The 16882-nt window shown below is 46.7% G+C and overlaps 1 protein-coding gene across 3 annotated transcripts in view; it reads right to left on the reverse strand.

Moving 5' to 3' along the window:
• Nucleotides 1–16882, reverse strand: part of EXOC2 (exocyst complex component 2) — a 118486-nt gene that overhangs the window by 17104 nt on the left and 84500 nt on the right. For all 3 annotated transcript variants that reach the window (XM_070464149.1, XM_020884222.2, XM_070464151.1), the window contains exon 23: nucleotides 14678–14819. In XM_070464149.1, the coding sequence (XP_070320250.1) occupies nucleotides 14678–14819 (142 nt within the window). The remainder of the gene's footprint in view (nucleotides 1–14677; nucleotides 14820–16882) is intronic.

The raw sequence follows: 16882 nt of genomic DNA on the forward strand, positions 1-16882 counted from the left end.
AAATAGTCTGTGAACTTATTCTAACCTAAAATATTATAGAACACAATACACTTAGCATGAAGTATCAGTTTCAACGTTCAAAACTGATACTGAATTTTAGACTTAAAGATTTAAAAATTTAATTATATTAATATAAATCAATTTTGTTTCAATTTCTTCTTTTGGCAGGAAAAAAATGTTTTCATTAGAAGGCAACTTCAATTAGAAAAGTAAAAATGAATGAATCAGTTGGACGAACCGAGAGCCTGTCATACAGAGTGACGTAAAATAAAAAGATACTGTATATTACTGCATAAATACGGAATCTAAAAAAATGGTACTGACAAACCTATTTGCAGGGCAGGAATAGAGACGCAGACACGGAGAACAGACTTGTGGACAGAGCGGAGGGCGGGCAGGGTGGGATGAGTCCAGAGAGTAGCAGTGACGTGTATACACGACCACGTGGAACAGCTAGCGGGCATCGTTGTGCAACGCGAGCTCAGCTCGGGGCCCCGTGACAGCCGAGAGGGTAAGAGGGGCTGGGCTGGGAGGGAGGCGCAAGTGGGAAGGGATACACGTGTATTTATGGCTGATTCACATTGCTGCATGGCAGAAACCAACACAACATTATAAAGCAATTTTCCTTCAATTAAAAATAAAAAATATAAAGCTGACAAGAAAACAGAACTCATTCTACATATGCAAATGTGTTTGTTTCACACTGTGAGGTGTTACAGTTATATATATACTTCATAAAGGTCTGTAGAATCTTCAGATTTCACAATCTCTAGGAGCCCGGCCCCAGCCCTCAACAAGAATGACCTCAAAGGAAATCAAACTAATAAATGCTTGTGAGGGAAGCCAGACTGCAGACCACGGCTCTGGAGCCTGACAGCCTGGTTCAGGACGGCAGCCCCACTGTCTAAGCCGTGGCCGCGGCCGAGGGTGCACGTGTGTGGCTGCTGCAGGTGGCCTGGCCCTGCGCAGCTCTGCTTCCAACGCTGGAGCCGGCACGGTGAGCAGAGCACGGAGCGTCCACTCTCAGGACCAGGTTCCACCCACAGTGTAAGCAGCAAGGTCCAACTAGGCCAAGCTTCTGCTATTAAACCAAAGAAAAGGCCTTGGAATCAAAAAGAGAGGAGTTGTAATAAAATCAAAGGCAAAAAAAACATGAAAGCCAAGGGTTAACCTGGAGCTTCGTCTTCATGTATATCAGAAGGGATCTCTGGAGTCAGCACATGGAGAAGTATAATTGTGAGGAGGGGCTGCAGGCCTGGCCAGTTGCAGTGGAGACCTGGACCTTGCAGCTATCAGAGCTGAGAGATGGTGGTGCAAAGCACCACCGCAAGATGTGAGCTTGGAAACAGTGCCAATGGTCATCCATGCTAATTGTGATGTTCTGCTGTTAAGGTTTCTAAGTCTGCAAGTAGGAGTTGTCCCCTCTTTTCCAATTAAACAGAACTCTCACCTAGGAAAGCACGTATATCCTGTTCCCCGCACACACATGTACCAGCATCCCAATGGAGACATGGCAGCCTGCTCCCCGCAGGCGCTCCTGCACCTCATCCCTGTCAGCCCAGGACTGGGAGGTGGCCCCACCTGCCCGCGCCTCCCCGTGCAGACTGCCCACACTCCCCAGCAGAGGAGGGAGCGCACGTCAGCGTGCCGCCCTTCGGGCTCTATTCAATGTCAGGGCCTGGCCTCTGGTGGGACGGGTCTCCCTGCCTGGAAGAGCACGTCACGCTCACACGCCCACTCCATGCTGTGGGCACTAACTGGTCTCCGGCTTCCAGTCACTTCAGACAGAGCTTCAGTGGAGACGCTGTCTGCTGGTGCAGAGACGCTCGCTCCCCTCGGGGACGTCCTGGGAGGGAGTGGGCCCCCGCCAAGCGCACCGCTGCCCCTGCTAGCCTTCTCCCGGGGAAGGCAGAGCGACCCTGCATCCCAAACCACGTCAGCAGCAGTCTACATGCCATCTAGGTGGATGTGGACCCATCAATGTGTCCAAAAGGAGCACTTGCTCTAGTTAAAAAAAAAAAAAAGGATTTCCACACCTATTTTCCTTAGCATAAGATAAAAAAGTCACAGCACAAAGGAAAAAAGAGAAAAGTCTAAGAATGTACACCAATTTTTCTTTTCACTAACACAACCCAACTGTGCAATACAAGAAGGCGCGTGCCTTTCATTTCCATCACGTCTGAAGTCCCTGAAAGTGCCTTTGTGGTTTCATAAAGCCTACCATCATCTTTCCTTCAATACACAAACTTGCTCAGAGTGACATGCACTCCACGTACAGTCTCAGGTCCTTATTACTGCAATCACAGGCTGTCACAGCATTTGCAATCAGAAGTGAAAGCAACTGCAAAGCTGAAAACTGCGTTTTCAAATATATCATGCTTGGGAATATACTTTGGTTGTCACTCAAACATTTTGATTACTAGTATGAGATATTAACAGAAAATTGAAGTAAAATGACCCAAAAGAAAACTCATACTCAAGTACCTTCCTACACAACATGAAGGTCTTATTCAGTCTCTTCCATTTGCTCCTGTGGAGGATACCTGCCTGCAGCTGTGGCTGCCCTGTCACCAACACCTGGTCCCAAACTGACTGTGAGCAAGCTGTCTCGCTGCCCCACATGAGTGGAGGAGACGGGGGGCTGCCGGAGCACCGGCTCACGGAGGAGCCGAGCCACAGGGCAGCCCAGCTTCTGTCAGCCACACGTCCTCGGCTTCAGGGAGGGAGGCCAGCCTGGAAATTTCCTTTCTACCGTGGGCTTCCAGGAAATTCTCGAGACGCTGCTTTAAAACACGCACTCACAAGTTTTCTACCAGAATGTGCAGAATAAAGGGCCATCCAAATGGCTAACTGTTAAGCTATACTCAGAATAGCCAGGGGTTGGCTTTCTTGGCTCATTATTAAGAGAAGACGGTCATGAAAGTTCACCTGGTGTTGGGAGAGACACAGAGCTGGCATTTATGGTCTGGCTGTGACAGGTCAGAGGAGGTGAAACATTCAAAGATCGTGCCGTGGTTTGGTGTTCTCACAAGATCTGGCAGGTGTGCGTGCTCTGCTGGAACCAGTGAACTTGGCAGTTTCCGAGTGTGCAGTACACTCAGGTAACGACACTCCCCAGGTGCACAAGACTCCGGGCCAGGTTGCAAAGGCTGGTCTTGCAGAGGAGGAAGGGCCGGAAATGCCAAGCAAGGGTGAAAAGGCGTCCCTGAGCACGCCCCGCGAGAGACCTGAGCGGGTGGGAGCGTTGAAGCTGAGCGTAGCAGAGGCTCGGGGCCATTCTCCCCCAGCCCACGGTGGGGAAGGTTCAGAGATGCACAACTTAAATGACACTACACATCCTGGGGTTCACAGCAAACCCTCCAAACAGTCACCGCGGTTCCAGCACAGAGAAGAGCAGCTCTGCCTAGAAGACAGCAACTGGGGGCCCTGACTGACCCACCACATTCCAGAAACCAAAGGGAAATGTGAAGTTCAAAACAGAAAGTTCAGGAAGGTAGGTGAGAGAACTTCCACGCAGGCAGTGGAAGTGAATATGGAAGTATGAAAAAAGTTGTCCTTAACGTCTCTCTACCCTTTCCACACTGAGTCTTTAGACCTGTCTACCCATGGCTGTTCTGTAATTTCTCCTGCTCCCTTTGAAATAAAAACGCCTGTACCACAGTTGGAGGTAAGGCTGTCCTGGGAGGCGGAAGTGGTGTGCTGACAAGGCTCACTAGTCCTGGGGGAGGGGTAACAACTACATAATGTCATTAACAATGATTGTCAGTACTAAGAGAGGAGACCATGTGCACACACACAGACACACAGGCACCTGTGCGCCCTCCTCGGGTATCTGCCCTGAGCACAAAGACGCTTCCTGGGTTTCCGTTAGACACAGTCTTTCCTCAGCTTGACTACTGTGACTTCAGTCCTTTAGAGTCTGTTAACTGCTAATTTATTAAAACACTTTTGATGGTGACTTAATTTGTTAAGAAGTCAAAATACAACAACTGGAATCATCTGAACCACCTCACCTTTCCATTGTTGCGCATGTTTTAAACAACTGGGAAAGTGAGCGTTTGCCACCGTTTTCAGGTGAAAGCAACAATTTGGAGTCGTCTTCTTACCATGCCCCTCAGGCACCCTGTGCCCCCAAATACAGGGGCACTCCAGCACTCCAAGGGAAGCCGCATCCGATGCTGGGCACGGAGACCAGTGCCGTGCAGTGCTAGAAGGGCAGGGACGCGCCTCTGGTTCCGAGGAGGAGTCTGAGGGCAGACCACGTGGCTCCAACAGCTAGGCCAGACTTGCTCAATGACGGTCCAGTGCCTCCTGGGCCAAGTCGCGGTGTCCGCCCCATGGACGCGTGGGGTGCCTGCCTGCTCAAGGGCTGGGCTTATGGACAAATGAAGGGGCCAGTGCCGCTGTCGGCTTAGCATGCTGGGCCACGGCCTCCACCAGCGTCCAGGTTGTGCACTGAGCTGGAGACCAGAGCTGGGGCAGACCCTTTGGCGCCCTTTAAAACTCCTCACCCAGAACCGTCTGCAGACAAACACCTGTGAGTCCAGAGTGAGCACTAAGCTCACAGTAGCCAAGGTCACAGGAGATAACAAGTACCTGGGAAGCAGAAAGGAGCATCCCAATGTCAGGATGTGCACGAGGTCCCCCCGCTATCTCCCACGGCGCACACAAGTTTTAGAAAAAGATTCTTGGTCATAATTAGACAAAATCAGGTGAAGTGAGTGAAAAAACCTCGGATACTGTTCACAGGACCTAGAAACGGAAGTTCTGCAGACTCACAATTACAAGATGTCCACGCTGTTTCCCAAACACCAGAGGGGACACAGCCTGGCAGGACCATGTGGTTAAGGAATGGGCCAGCTGATGTGACTGAACAGAAGCAATGGTACTGCTGAGACGTAAGAAACCAAAGGGAACGAAGTGCTTGTCCAATCGTGCAGGACTTCTGGGTGCGGTTTAACGAGAGCAAAAGGGATTACAAAAGGCAAGGGGGGGGATCTAGGGAGGACAGACACATACGTGGAAAGAATAAGACACATTTGACAGAGGGAAGTTTTTCCGTATTTCATATCATTTCATACCCGACTGATGGCTGGCTGCACATCTGAGGAGAGAAGGGACTCAGTGGGTGTGGCCCCTGGACACAGAGAGCAGGGAGGCCTGGAGCCCCTGTGGAAAGACTCCCAGCCAGAGAGGGAACAGTTTGATTACTATGATAAAGAATTGACACTCAATTAAATATGCTCAAGCTGAGTTAGAAAAATATGCTCAAGCCATGATAATTAGAAGACATCTTCACTACCTTTTAAATAAAAATGGTGAGGGAACCAATTCATTCTGAAAACTAGAGAGTAAAATCAAGTTTTATCCTGCCTTTCCTGTATGAACTGGACTTCAGAATAACCAAATCGTTGATGAAATTTTTTATTTTTTAAAGGATGAGATGGTTGGATAGCATCACCAACTCAATGGACATGAGCTTGAGCAAACTCCGGGAGATAGTGAAGGACAGGGAAGCCTGGTGTGCTGCAGTCCATGGGGTCACAAAGAGTTGGACACAACTTAGCGACTGAACAACTAGGAGATAAACGATCATGGCAACAATTACCAATGGTGCTAAAACTACTGGTGAAAAGCTTGACAGTTTTAAAGGGTGGAGCGAGCTGATAACACTTGAATCCAGTTTTCAATCTTAACATCACAAAGAGGGGAACAATCAAATGTTACGGACGTCCTGGTGACAAAAATCCAAATTAAAATCAAGCCTGAAACTGATAAAGCTTCATTAATCATAAGTTCGGAAACACAAAGGGCAGAGAAACATGTCAGATGACACAAGGAGGAAACAATATGAAAACTCCAGAAAATGAGAGTATCTACAGAACCGTCTGATTTATTCAACAAATAAGCTGAAGAAAGGGCCATCAGTCAATTCAATCACTCAGTCGTGTCCGACTCTTTGCGACCCCATGGACTGCAGCACTCCAGGCTTCCCTGTCCATCACTAACTCCCGGAGCTTGCTCAAACTCATGTCCATCAAGTTGGTGATGCCATCCAATCATCTCATCCTCTGTGTCACCCCCTTTTCTTCCTGCCTTCAATCTCTCCCAGCATCAGGGTATTTTCCAGCGAGTCAGTTCTTTGAATCAGGTAGCCAAAGTATTAAGAGTTTCAGCTTCAGCATCAATCCTTCCAATGACTATTCAGGACTGATTTCCTTTAGGATTTAAAAGGCCCTAGAGAAGGGAAAAATTACTTCAGAGACACGCGAGTAAAAGCAACACATAGACCCTGACAGGAGCCCTGATCTGACAGAACTGTCTAAACAACATTTATGAAAATTCTGGACACTGACTGTGTTCCAGAGTCTAAGCTCGGACTGCTTGCTGCAAAACAGGCCAGTAATTGAGAGGTGAGTTGTCAGGACAAGGAACGCAGCTGTATTCGGAAAGCTGGCAAACGAGAGGAGGGTGGGCTCGTGCCCCAAAGAACCTTCTTGCCTGAGTCAGGATTCAGGCTCCTACTACACTGAAAGGGGAGAGGGTAAAGCCAAACACGTCCCCGTTTCTGTCAGCCTCCAGAGGGCATGTGTGAATTCCTCCCTGCAGCCATTCACAGGGGGCCTGGTCAGGAGGCTTTCTGTGAGCTAAACCAAAGCATTTTACTAGCTCGATGCTCATGACCCGAGAGGCAAAATTCCCAGAAATGAGCCACGTACAATCTAAGCTTACAGGCTTACATCCCTTTAGTGATTAACCTGTAATAGAATACAAAAGGTTCTTTCCTATTGCAACTGGATATTTGATAAAATTAATGGATTGTTACATTTTTTTCCAGATCTGGTAATAGCATTGGGACTGTGTTTTCAAAGACATCATCCTTATCTGATCCGTGTGTGGATGAAACGACCTTTCATCCAGAGAGGGCAGGGGACTGGCCGTGAGCTCGGGGCTGCTGAAGCCGCCACGAAGTCAGCTCCGCGCTTCCCTCTTCTGCTGTGATCAACCTCTAGGAATGTCCAAAATAAGCTCAAACAATGACCTTTTGCACAACAGCACATTAATTCACCCTGGTGCCAAACAGCTATCAGTTTAAGACACAATAAAATAAATACTTCAACAGATAATACATGCAATGAAGAAAGTATGTAGGCCATAGGTCATCTTAAGGTTAATACATTTCACATTGAATACCATCAGAGCCAACACTTAGCTTTACTGAAAATGCTTGGCAGACACTCTGCAACCAAATGTCCAAAGCACTGTACAGTTTTACAGCACTGACAGTCATGCAGTAAACTGCTTATAAAAAAGGAAAAATGGCTGGTAAAAAAGAAAAGTTACATAATGAAAGTGCGATTTAAAAAGAGGACTGACTAGGGTCATCCTCCTTTGAAAAATGTGAAACTGCCTTTCTCCTATAAATAGATGAAATACAAATTTATTAAAATCTTCCTGACAGTATTTTTGAAATGAAATTAGGAAAAACAGGTCAAGAAATTGATAAAACTACTCTGAGTTCAGCACCAGGAAAGACCACTGAGTTGGATATCTCTTCAAAGGTGGAATTCACTCGACTGGGATCTCTTTTGGTTAAAACCAGAATCAGTAAGGTGGCAGACTGGTCTGTGAGTAGGGCGCAGGAAACCTGTGGAGGATAATCAAGAGAACGGCAGGTCACCAGGCATTACCACTTGGGTTCCACGTTAAGAGACAAGAACAGATGTGCACAGGGTCTAACAAATAGCACCAGGAATGTGATGCTCATAAAGGCGCCCTCAGAATTCTGCAAGGCTCGGTCTTCAGAATAAATCTGGAAAGGTGAAATGACACTCAGAGACCTCTGGGTTACACCTATTTTGTAATAATCTAATTACTTCTAAATGAATAGTTCACATGGTGTTTTTGGTAACTGTTTTCTTATTTAATCACTCAAAATTCTCTTCTTCAACATTAACTGAATTAAAAGATAATTCAATCTGATATTCTGTTGAAAATACCTACTAGGGTAAAAACCAAACTTCAAACTAGTATTTTACTTGATGTGTTTTCCCTGTCATCTCCGGCTCGAGTAGTTTATGCCAAGGTGTTTCTCACTAATCAACCAGCTGGTGAGGAAATGTACTCGGGACGGTTTCCTCTGCACGGGCACCCAGGTGGGCTACGGCACAGAGATGGAGAGGGCATGGAGGGGGGCCTGGAGACAGTGGGGAGGAGCCAGAGGGGAGGGGGAGGGTGTGCGTATGCAAGGGAAGACACTGCCGAGTCCCCGTCTAGTTCTACACATGCTGAACTGACCCTTGAATGGCCGGCTGGGGTATTTTATAAAAAACAGAACTAATATTTGGATGCTGAAATAACTCCTCTTCTTTATTAATGGGACAAAACAAACTTTTTATTTGCTCAACTCAGCTCTTATCTTTTGCCTGCACACCTGGAGCCAGCCCTGGCTGTAGACTGGGTTTAAGGAGAATGGTATCTCCTGGCACTGCTGGGTTCCGAGTGGGGCTTCCCCGCGGGAGGGAGGAGAGCCTTCGTCTACCTCTGGGGGGATGGCAGTGCACGGGCTCTGTCCCCTTCTCCGCTCCCCACCCGGCCCATGGGAGGCAGCGACAGGGCGGAGCAGCTATTTGCAGGAGGAGCTGGTGAGAGTGGGGCTTGCTCGGACCCTGCAGCACCCACTTCCCCACCTGCCCGGAGCCTGTGTCTTATCCTACCAGGCTTGCTCAGACCCCACTTCCCTGCCTGCTGGTGCCTGTGTCTTTTCCTGCGATTGATGTGAGATCGGGAGAGAGGGCTGTCCTTCACCAGTTCCCGGGGCCCAGAGATTCTAATGGCGTTTCCTGCCTTTCCTGCGTGCAAGCTGAGGCAGCGATGGATGAGAGTCCCTCCGACGCGGGACACAACCACTCCTCTCTTAGGAGGATCCGAGGAGCTGTCTTAGCACTTAGTAACCCTCCCCACGCGCTCCAGGGGAGGATTCTCCCTGGGGGTGCGCACAGTTTAACAAGGACTGAGATGGGTGTTTCCATGGAGGTGTTGACTTGATGAGACAAATGGCAGGCAGCCTGCCCACCACCCCAGTGTTCTTCACTTGAGGTAAGTGCAATTAGCTCACTGGAATACAAGGATGTGGCTAAATCACAAAAGAGTATAAGAAAAGTGTTGAGGAAAAAAGAGACATACAACAGGCAATCAAGATACTCTTCACATGGCAGTGGAAATGCATTTACAAGCAGGAACAGGCGATCAGCCAGGATGAAGACTGCAGGCTGGTCTCAGCCTTCGCATGCCGGATCCACGGTGACCGAGGGAAGCACCCCGAATCCCACATGAGCCGGCTGCACCCTCCATCCACCTGGCCCCCGACACTCACAGCATCCACCACACAGATGTCTTCCCTCCCCCGATACTTCCAACGACTACAGTTAATAGGAAAGCATTTTGAGGTAAAAATCAGTTAAGTACTTATTAAAAAATGGTTGATTTTAAATTAATCTTTTACCTTTACGAATGTATGTAAACATACATGTTCTAGATAGAAAACAAATATTTAAGTGAAAATTTAAAGAAAGATTACTTTTATTATTTAATACGTTTTTAAGATTTAAACTTTCAAGTGTATTTGTAAATGAGATTATTTTTAACTGAGCTAAAACTTATCAAATGCAAATACTCAGAGCCCTTAATAACTGAGGATAACAGAATAATGACACAGTCAGTTAAGTGACTCAGAACTAACCAGAATAATCTTTCCTGATAAATTAAAGAGGTGATCAACTGGATTTTTTAAAAAAAAATTACTACAGTGTCAGAAACTAAATTTCTTTTTTTTAAATTTATTTCTAACTACAGCAATACACAGGTAGCTATATGATTTGCAAAATTCAGCTCTGAAATGAAAAGTGAAGTTGGAGATGAAAATTCTAAAGATGATACTAAGGTGACTGAAATTCTTTTGGAGAGCTAAAGTCAAACTACTGTGGCTGCTCAGCTTGGTCTCAAAACTTCAGTCAACTTTAAAGAGACGAAAAGTTGCTCTATGACTATGAGAGACTGAGGTTCAGCTGGGGATCCAGTCAAAACCACACTGAGAACAGAACTAGATACAGCTTAGAAAAGTGAAACCGACACCGACAATTTCTAAGAGGTTTTGGCACCCGAGGAATGGCACGTGAATGGCAGATGGGGCAGTGCTGTGTGCACATGCTGAGGAGAGGATGCTAACCTGAAAGAAAGCACCACGGGCCTCCGTGACACATGGTCAGCAGCACCTCAATTTGCACAAAAAGCTCCCCGGGTAACCACGATGTCACTCTGCATCCATCATCACTCACACTGTGGGCTGGGAGGATGCGAGGGGCAGAGAAGGACCCAGACCTGGACACGGAGTCAGGCCACGCCTGGCAGCAGGGGGAGACCCAAAGAGCCTGGCGATGCCCGCCCCGCCCCCTTGCCCTCCTGAGTCCTCACAGGGACTGAGCAAGATGCACCTCAACCGTCCCTGAACAGCAGGTTATGTTGTGCACAGAGATGCCATGCAGAAACACGCTCATGTCAGGTATCCCTGACACTCATGTTTAAATCAAATGCAGTTACTTACGACTGAGGGATTGCACATAGCTTCCACAGGGCACAAGCGCTAAAATGCTCACCTCAATTAAACAAATACCAACATCCACTGTGTACTATTTGTTAAAAAGTGAACAAGATTAATGGAAACTAGAACATCACACGATTTACTTTTCTATCAAAAAACAACTGAGAAAAATCACTGCCAAAGCACAGAGCAAATACTCGAAAGATAAACTAAGGCATGACCCACGTTTGCTGAGACTGAGAACTATGAATTCCCACTGCACGACTGGAGCTTGGTGCACAGGTGGGGCCCGGGAACCAGGAGAGGCCCTGGCCGCCTGGAGGCGGCGTGGGAGGAACCAGGAGCAGGATAAGCGGGAGCCGTGCCCATGAGCGAAGGGGCATCTCTCGCAAGGGTGGGACTAGCCCTGGGAGCACCCCACAGAGCACCAAGGCCAGCACGTCCATGGACCCCAGGATGGCTGGAGACGTGAGAAAGACATGAGAGGACACAGGGGCCTCAGGTGGAATCTCTGAAGCACTGCCCAGACAGCTATTTCATGCTGGACTGTAAAGTGGAACCTGTCAGGCTGTGAGTAGTCAGAGTGACAGGAGCTCAAGGGGTTCTGAGCCTGATGTCCTGGCCACCTCTCCCCCACCCTCCGGAGGGAACGAGGATTTGTCTTAAGACAGCTGAAATTTAGGAAATTGTAATAAGTTGGCTTAAAGCTCAACATTCAGAAAACAAAGATCATGGCATTCGGTCCCATCACTTCATGGCAAATAGATGGAGAAACAGTGGAAACCGTGGCTGACTTTGTATTTCTGGGCTCCAAAATCACTGCAGATGGTGACTGCAGCCATGAAATTAAAAGATGCTTACTCTTTGGAAGGAAAGTTATGACCAACCTAGACAGCATATTAAAAAGCAGAAACATTACTTTGCCAACAAAGGTCCATCTAGTCAAGGCTATGGTTTTTCCAGTAGTCATGTATGGATGTGAGAGTTGGACTATAAAGAAAGCCGAGTGCCGAAGAATTGATGCTTTTGAACTGTGGTGTTGGAGAAGACTCTTGAGAGTCCCTTGGACTGCAAGGAGATCCAACCAGTCCATCCTAGAGGAGATTAGTCCTGGGTGTTCATTGGAAGGACTGATGCTGAAGCTGAAACTCCAGTACTTTGGCCACCTGATGTGAAGAGCTGACTCATCTGAAAAGACCCTGATGCTGGGAAAGACTGAGGGCAGGAGGAGAAGGGGACAACAGAGGATGAGATGGTTGGATGACATCACCGACTCGATGGACATGAGTTTGAGTAAACTCCAGGAGTTGGTGGTGGACAGGGAGGCCTGGCGTGCTGTGGTTCATGGGGTCGCAAAGAGTCGGACACGACTGAGCGACTGAATTGAACTGAGTAAGTATTAAGAGCTAAGTATACATGAGGCACATGCATTACAGGCACACAAATGACTGAAACTGCAAGGAGTTAAAACACTTAGTGTGTGCGTGAGTGTGCATGTGGACACATGTGTGCAGGGCCTGCTGTACACCAAGTCCTTTATTTGTGAACCAGGGATTAGTTAACTGTTGGTACAAGAGTTCGGTACAGCAGGGCCCAAATCATTTGTTTGTGAATGTGCAAACTCCCAATAAACCTTCATGGTGGCACATGTCACCTGAACTGATAAGGGTCTTGGTATCTCTCCTAATCTAATTTCACCCATTTCCCTGCCGCAATCGCTACTGGGATGTAACATGAACTGTGGCATATGACACTATATTACCTTCCTAAAGCTCCCAAATGTTGAAATTCCCAAAGTCACCTAGCACAAGAGTTTTGAAAAAGACTGCAGATCGAAAGCTCCAGAGGCTGTTGACAGACCCCCTTGAGACCAGTGATCCACCCAGGGAGTTAGGTTTGCTCATGCGAAGTCAGAACTCAGCTTACACAGAAGGTGCATGTCATCAACGGCCCTGGATAACTGATCACTACCCCTGAACTCATGGACTGGGCTATAAGACGCTCCACCAATGTAAAGGGCAGTGCTGGGAACCAATGGACAGGATACTCCCTCGTAGATAATTATCTTGCACATAAAACACATGTAATTCCCATAGGTTCCATCTAAAACACCACGCCTACCCTCCAGTGGCCATATCACATATGCAGAGTGGACAGCTGGAGTCTTGACACTTAAGCAGATGCCTGAGGACAAAGGACTCATGACCACATGGGCAAAGGGAGGACCCTGCAGGGAGGATGTGGGAAGTCTTCCCTGTGCGCTGTGGGCAGCTGGCAAGGCCATGGGGTAGGGTTAGGGTCAGCACTGACCACGCTGCAGATTTTACTGAAGACACTACAAAAATTTAAAGCAAGTTTCCGATAGGATCTGACATACTGTAAAAGGATGTATCTGGGATGTGAGCTGTCATCCAGTCTGGACACAGAAAAGAATGTATACCTGAACAAACCTAATTCCCAGGGTGGATCACTGGGTCTCAAGGTCATCTGAATAGCCTCTGGGACTTTTGATCTGCAATCTTTTTCAAAACTCTTAGGCTAGGTGACTTTGGGAATTTCAACATTTGGGAGCTTTAGGAAGGTGATATATGAAGGAGCATTTAGGAAGGCAATGAATGGCCTTATGGGAGAAAGATCAACTATGATCAGCTTTAGGCAGAAGGCTCAAACGTCTATAATGATGGATGGTAACTTCAGGAATTAAATACCTACAATCACATAAACATTACTAATTTAATGATTCTGATTCTCAGCTTATACTTCTGGCATCATTGAATCATTACCCCTAATATGAACAACTTGATGCTTTCAAATTGTGGTGCTGGAGAAGACTCTTGAGAGTCCCTTGGATGGCAAGGAGATCAAACCAGTCAATCCTAAAGGAAATCAACCCTGAATATTCATTGGAAGGACTGACACTGAAGCTGAAGCTCCAATACTTTGGCCACCTGATGCAAAGAGCCGACTCACTGGAAAAGACCCTGATGCTAGGAAAGATTGAGGGCAAGAGGAGAAGGGGGCGACAGAGGATAAGACGGTTGGATGGCATCACCAACTCAATGGACATGAGTCTGAGCAAACTCTAGAAGATAGTGAGGTACAGGAAACCTGGCGTGCTACAGTCCATGGAGTTGCAAAGAGTCTGACACGACTTAGTGACTGAACAACGACATGAACAGTAACAATAAAAAAAAAACATATTTAAAGAGTAAATGATGCTATCAATAATCTAATAAAAGCATCACACAACAAAAAATGACAGAATATCACAACAAATTGTTGAATGAATAAAGGTAACACAACTTTCCAGCAGGTCACAGGTGCAGGCACACGTGCCCCAAAGACCTGATATCTAATAAGAACAGAACCATGTTCACACCAGGCAACACCAACATGTTAGTAGGTGGCCTGGCTTTATGTATTCCATGGTACTTCATACAAAGAAAGAAGTATCTGCTCAATCAAAAATGTATTTCTTTCAATGAGCAAGTTATTTCTAAAACACACAATACCAAGTGATCTAAGTGACATTTATTTGACGTCACACGATAATACTGGAACTGTCTGCCATCTTTCCACAGTTGAGTTTTCTCTGCTAAATGATGATGATCTTACTTCCATACCTTCTCCTTGGATCTTTCACCTCTCCGGCAACCATAACTGGGTCTTCCATAGAAGCGACCAAATGTCTTAAGTAAATTTTTTGATGAAGGTGCAAGGTCATTGCATACAACTGCACTCAGTCTACTGCTTCTATGCAGGTAAGAAGCACCCCAGGAAGCAAGTGTGCATTACTGAGATGATCACACACTCTGAGGTGTAATTTAATTATCCTCTGGAATTTAAGGTTATCTTTAAGCCATTTTAAGCACTAATAATTTAAAGTCTCCTAAACTCCAAACTATCAAGAAGTGCGTTTAAGCTAATAAAGATTTAAAAATCAAGCCAATCTCTTAGTTAAATATGAAAAGAATGGGAACAAAAAGAAAAGCATCTTAAGCATGTATCAAGAAAAGCAAATCCATATTCATTCTCAGGATGCATGGACCTGGAGACCAGTAATCTGAAACCACTCACCTGTCGGGGGCAGGCAGTCCCTCCAGTCGAAGTAGCCAGCGTAAATGCCAGGTTCCAAGGAGCCCACGATGGGGTCTGCCTTCAGCTCAATGTAGCTTTCAAACAGCCTCTGGTCCAGATCTTTGAGTGAGGCCATGCTCACCTGTGAGCACAGTGGGAGCACACCAGTGAGACCGTGCTCGCTCAAGCGGACAAGTGGGAGCATGCATGGGCGTCTACTCGTGGGTGAAGAAACGGCAGAACAATGTAAGTAAAAGCTAAGCAGGTTTGAACAGTACTTACCGGCTTTCCCACAAAAAGGCGTGACTTTTACCTCGCCACTGCTAATAAAGAGCACTCTAGCACGGCAGGTGCCCTGCTTCCCTACTGTGTACACAGGGCTCTGAAGCTCACTCAAAACAGTTACAGAAACATAAAATCATTGTTTTATTTTAATGCTTCCAACTTAAATTTTCTAATTTATTATTGAAAAAACTTTTTTGGGAAGAATACTTTGTAAAAATTAAACTTCTGAGAAAGAAAAAAATTACAGAAAAAAAGCCCTGTTATTTTCATTTCAAAGATGACAGAAAGAGCACTTTTAACTGAGCCAGCGCTATAGAAAAACGGTGGGCAGCAGGGGGTGGGGTGGGTGTGGGGGGGTGTGTGTGTGTGTGCACACACGCGCGCGCAAACTGCTTGGTAAGACAGGCTCAAGAGGCTCAAGGAAGGACTGTACGAGACTCTGAGATGAAGAACAGAGCCACTATTTTGTAGTAACTATAAATGGAGGGTAACCTTTGACAGTTGTATTAAAAAAACAACAAAATTTTAACTAGAATAAATAAAAACAGCAAAAAAAATTATATAGAATTAAGCTAAAAATAATCAAATATGTAAAATACATTGCCTATGGTTCAAGTGACTCAAAAATCTTTAAAACTGCTTGCTGTAAACGAGCTTCCTTGGACTTAAAAAAAAAAAAAAAAAAAACACCTGTCCTTTCTCTACCTCCATGCTGAAATACTGGCAAGAGATTTACAGGTGTCACAGAAAACCTCACTCAAGAATTGAATGCCACACAACTAAAAGACTCCACATGCCATAACTAAGACATGACTCGGCCAAATAAGCAATAAATAAATAAAAATAAATATACATGTATAAAAAAGAGTCTTCCCTCCCTGGCCTGTGAATGTCTCAGGAGATAGGAGAGGTTGGGGCTGGGGGCCCCATCCCATCCATCTCTCTCTAGGCATCGACTTAAAAAAAAAAAAAAGTAATTTAACGCTAGACTTTAATGGCTATTATAACATTCTTGGGTAGATCAAAAATCTGCAACTATCCAAACTGTAAATTAGATCATTCTTTTAAAAAGACTGGCACAGAGTATAACAGCTTTTTATATATGTAAGGATCATTCTTTGGATTTATGTAATTACAGCTACTGCAGTAAAATTATAAGCCAAAGTTTATTAACCATACAGCTCTGGTTTTCCCTTCTCAAAGGGCTCAGAGACTGGCCTGCAGCCTCTGAGCCCCTTTAAAGAGACCGTTCTCGCCAATGAGCACATGAGAAAGTGTTAACCTGCCAAGCAAGGAAAGACATGCAAAAGAAAACACCACAAGGGGATGTTTGCTATCAAATGCGAACTAATCGGCAGTGACGGCCAACTGCAAGGGCGCAGCTTCTGAGCAGCACCTGGCAGGCAGGGTCTGCCGGGAGGGGCCTCTGCAGCAGCAGCTCACGTCCAGGAGTTTACTGTGAGGGAGGGAGGGGGCGACGTGGCCGGCACCCCCTCTGTGACAGCCACAAAGTCGCCCGAAGGTCCAGGAGTTTACTGTGAGGGAGGGAGGGGGCGACGTGGCCGGCACCCCTCTCAGTGACAGCCACAAAGTCACCTGAAGGTCCAGGAGTTTACTGTGAGGGAGGGAGGGGGCGACGTGGCCGGCACCCCCTCTGTGACAGCCACAAAGTCACCCGAAGGTCCAGGAGTTTACTGAGGAGGGAGGGAGGGGGCGACGTGGCCGGCACCCCCTCTGTGACAGCCACAAAGTCACCCGAAGGTCCAGGAGTTTACTGTGAGGGAGGGAGGGGGCGACGTGGCCGGCACCCCTCTCAGTGACAGCCACAATGTCGCCCGAAGGTCCAGGAGTTTACTGAGGAGGGAGGGAGGGGGCGACGTGGCCGGCACCCCCTCTGTGACAGCCACAAAGCCGCCCGAA

The sequence above is a fragment of the Odocoileus virginianus genome, unplaced genomic scaffold (genome assembly GCF_023699985.2).
Source record: "Odocoileus virginianus isolate 20LAN1187 ecotype Illinois unplaced genomic scaffold, Ovbor_1.2 Unplaced_Contig_19, whole genome shotgun sequence".
In the NCBI taxonomy this organism is placed as follows: domain Eukaryota; kingdom Metazoa; phylum Chordata; class Mammalia; order Artiodactyla; family Cervidae; genus Odocoileus; species Odocoileus virginianus.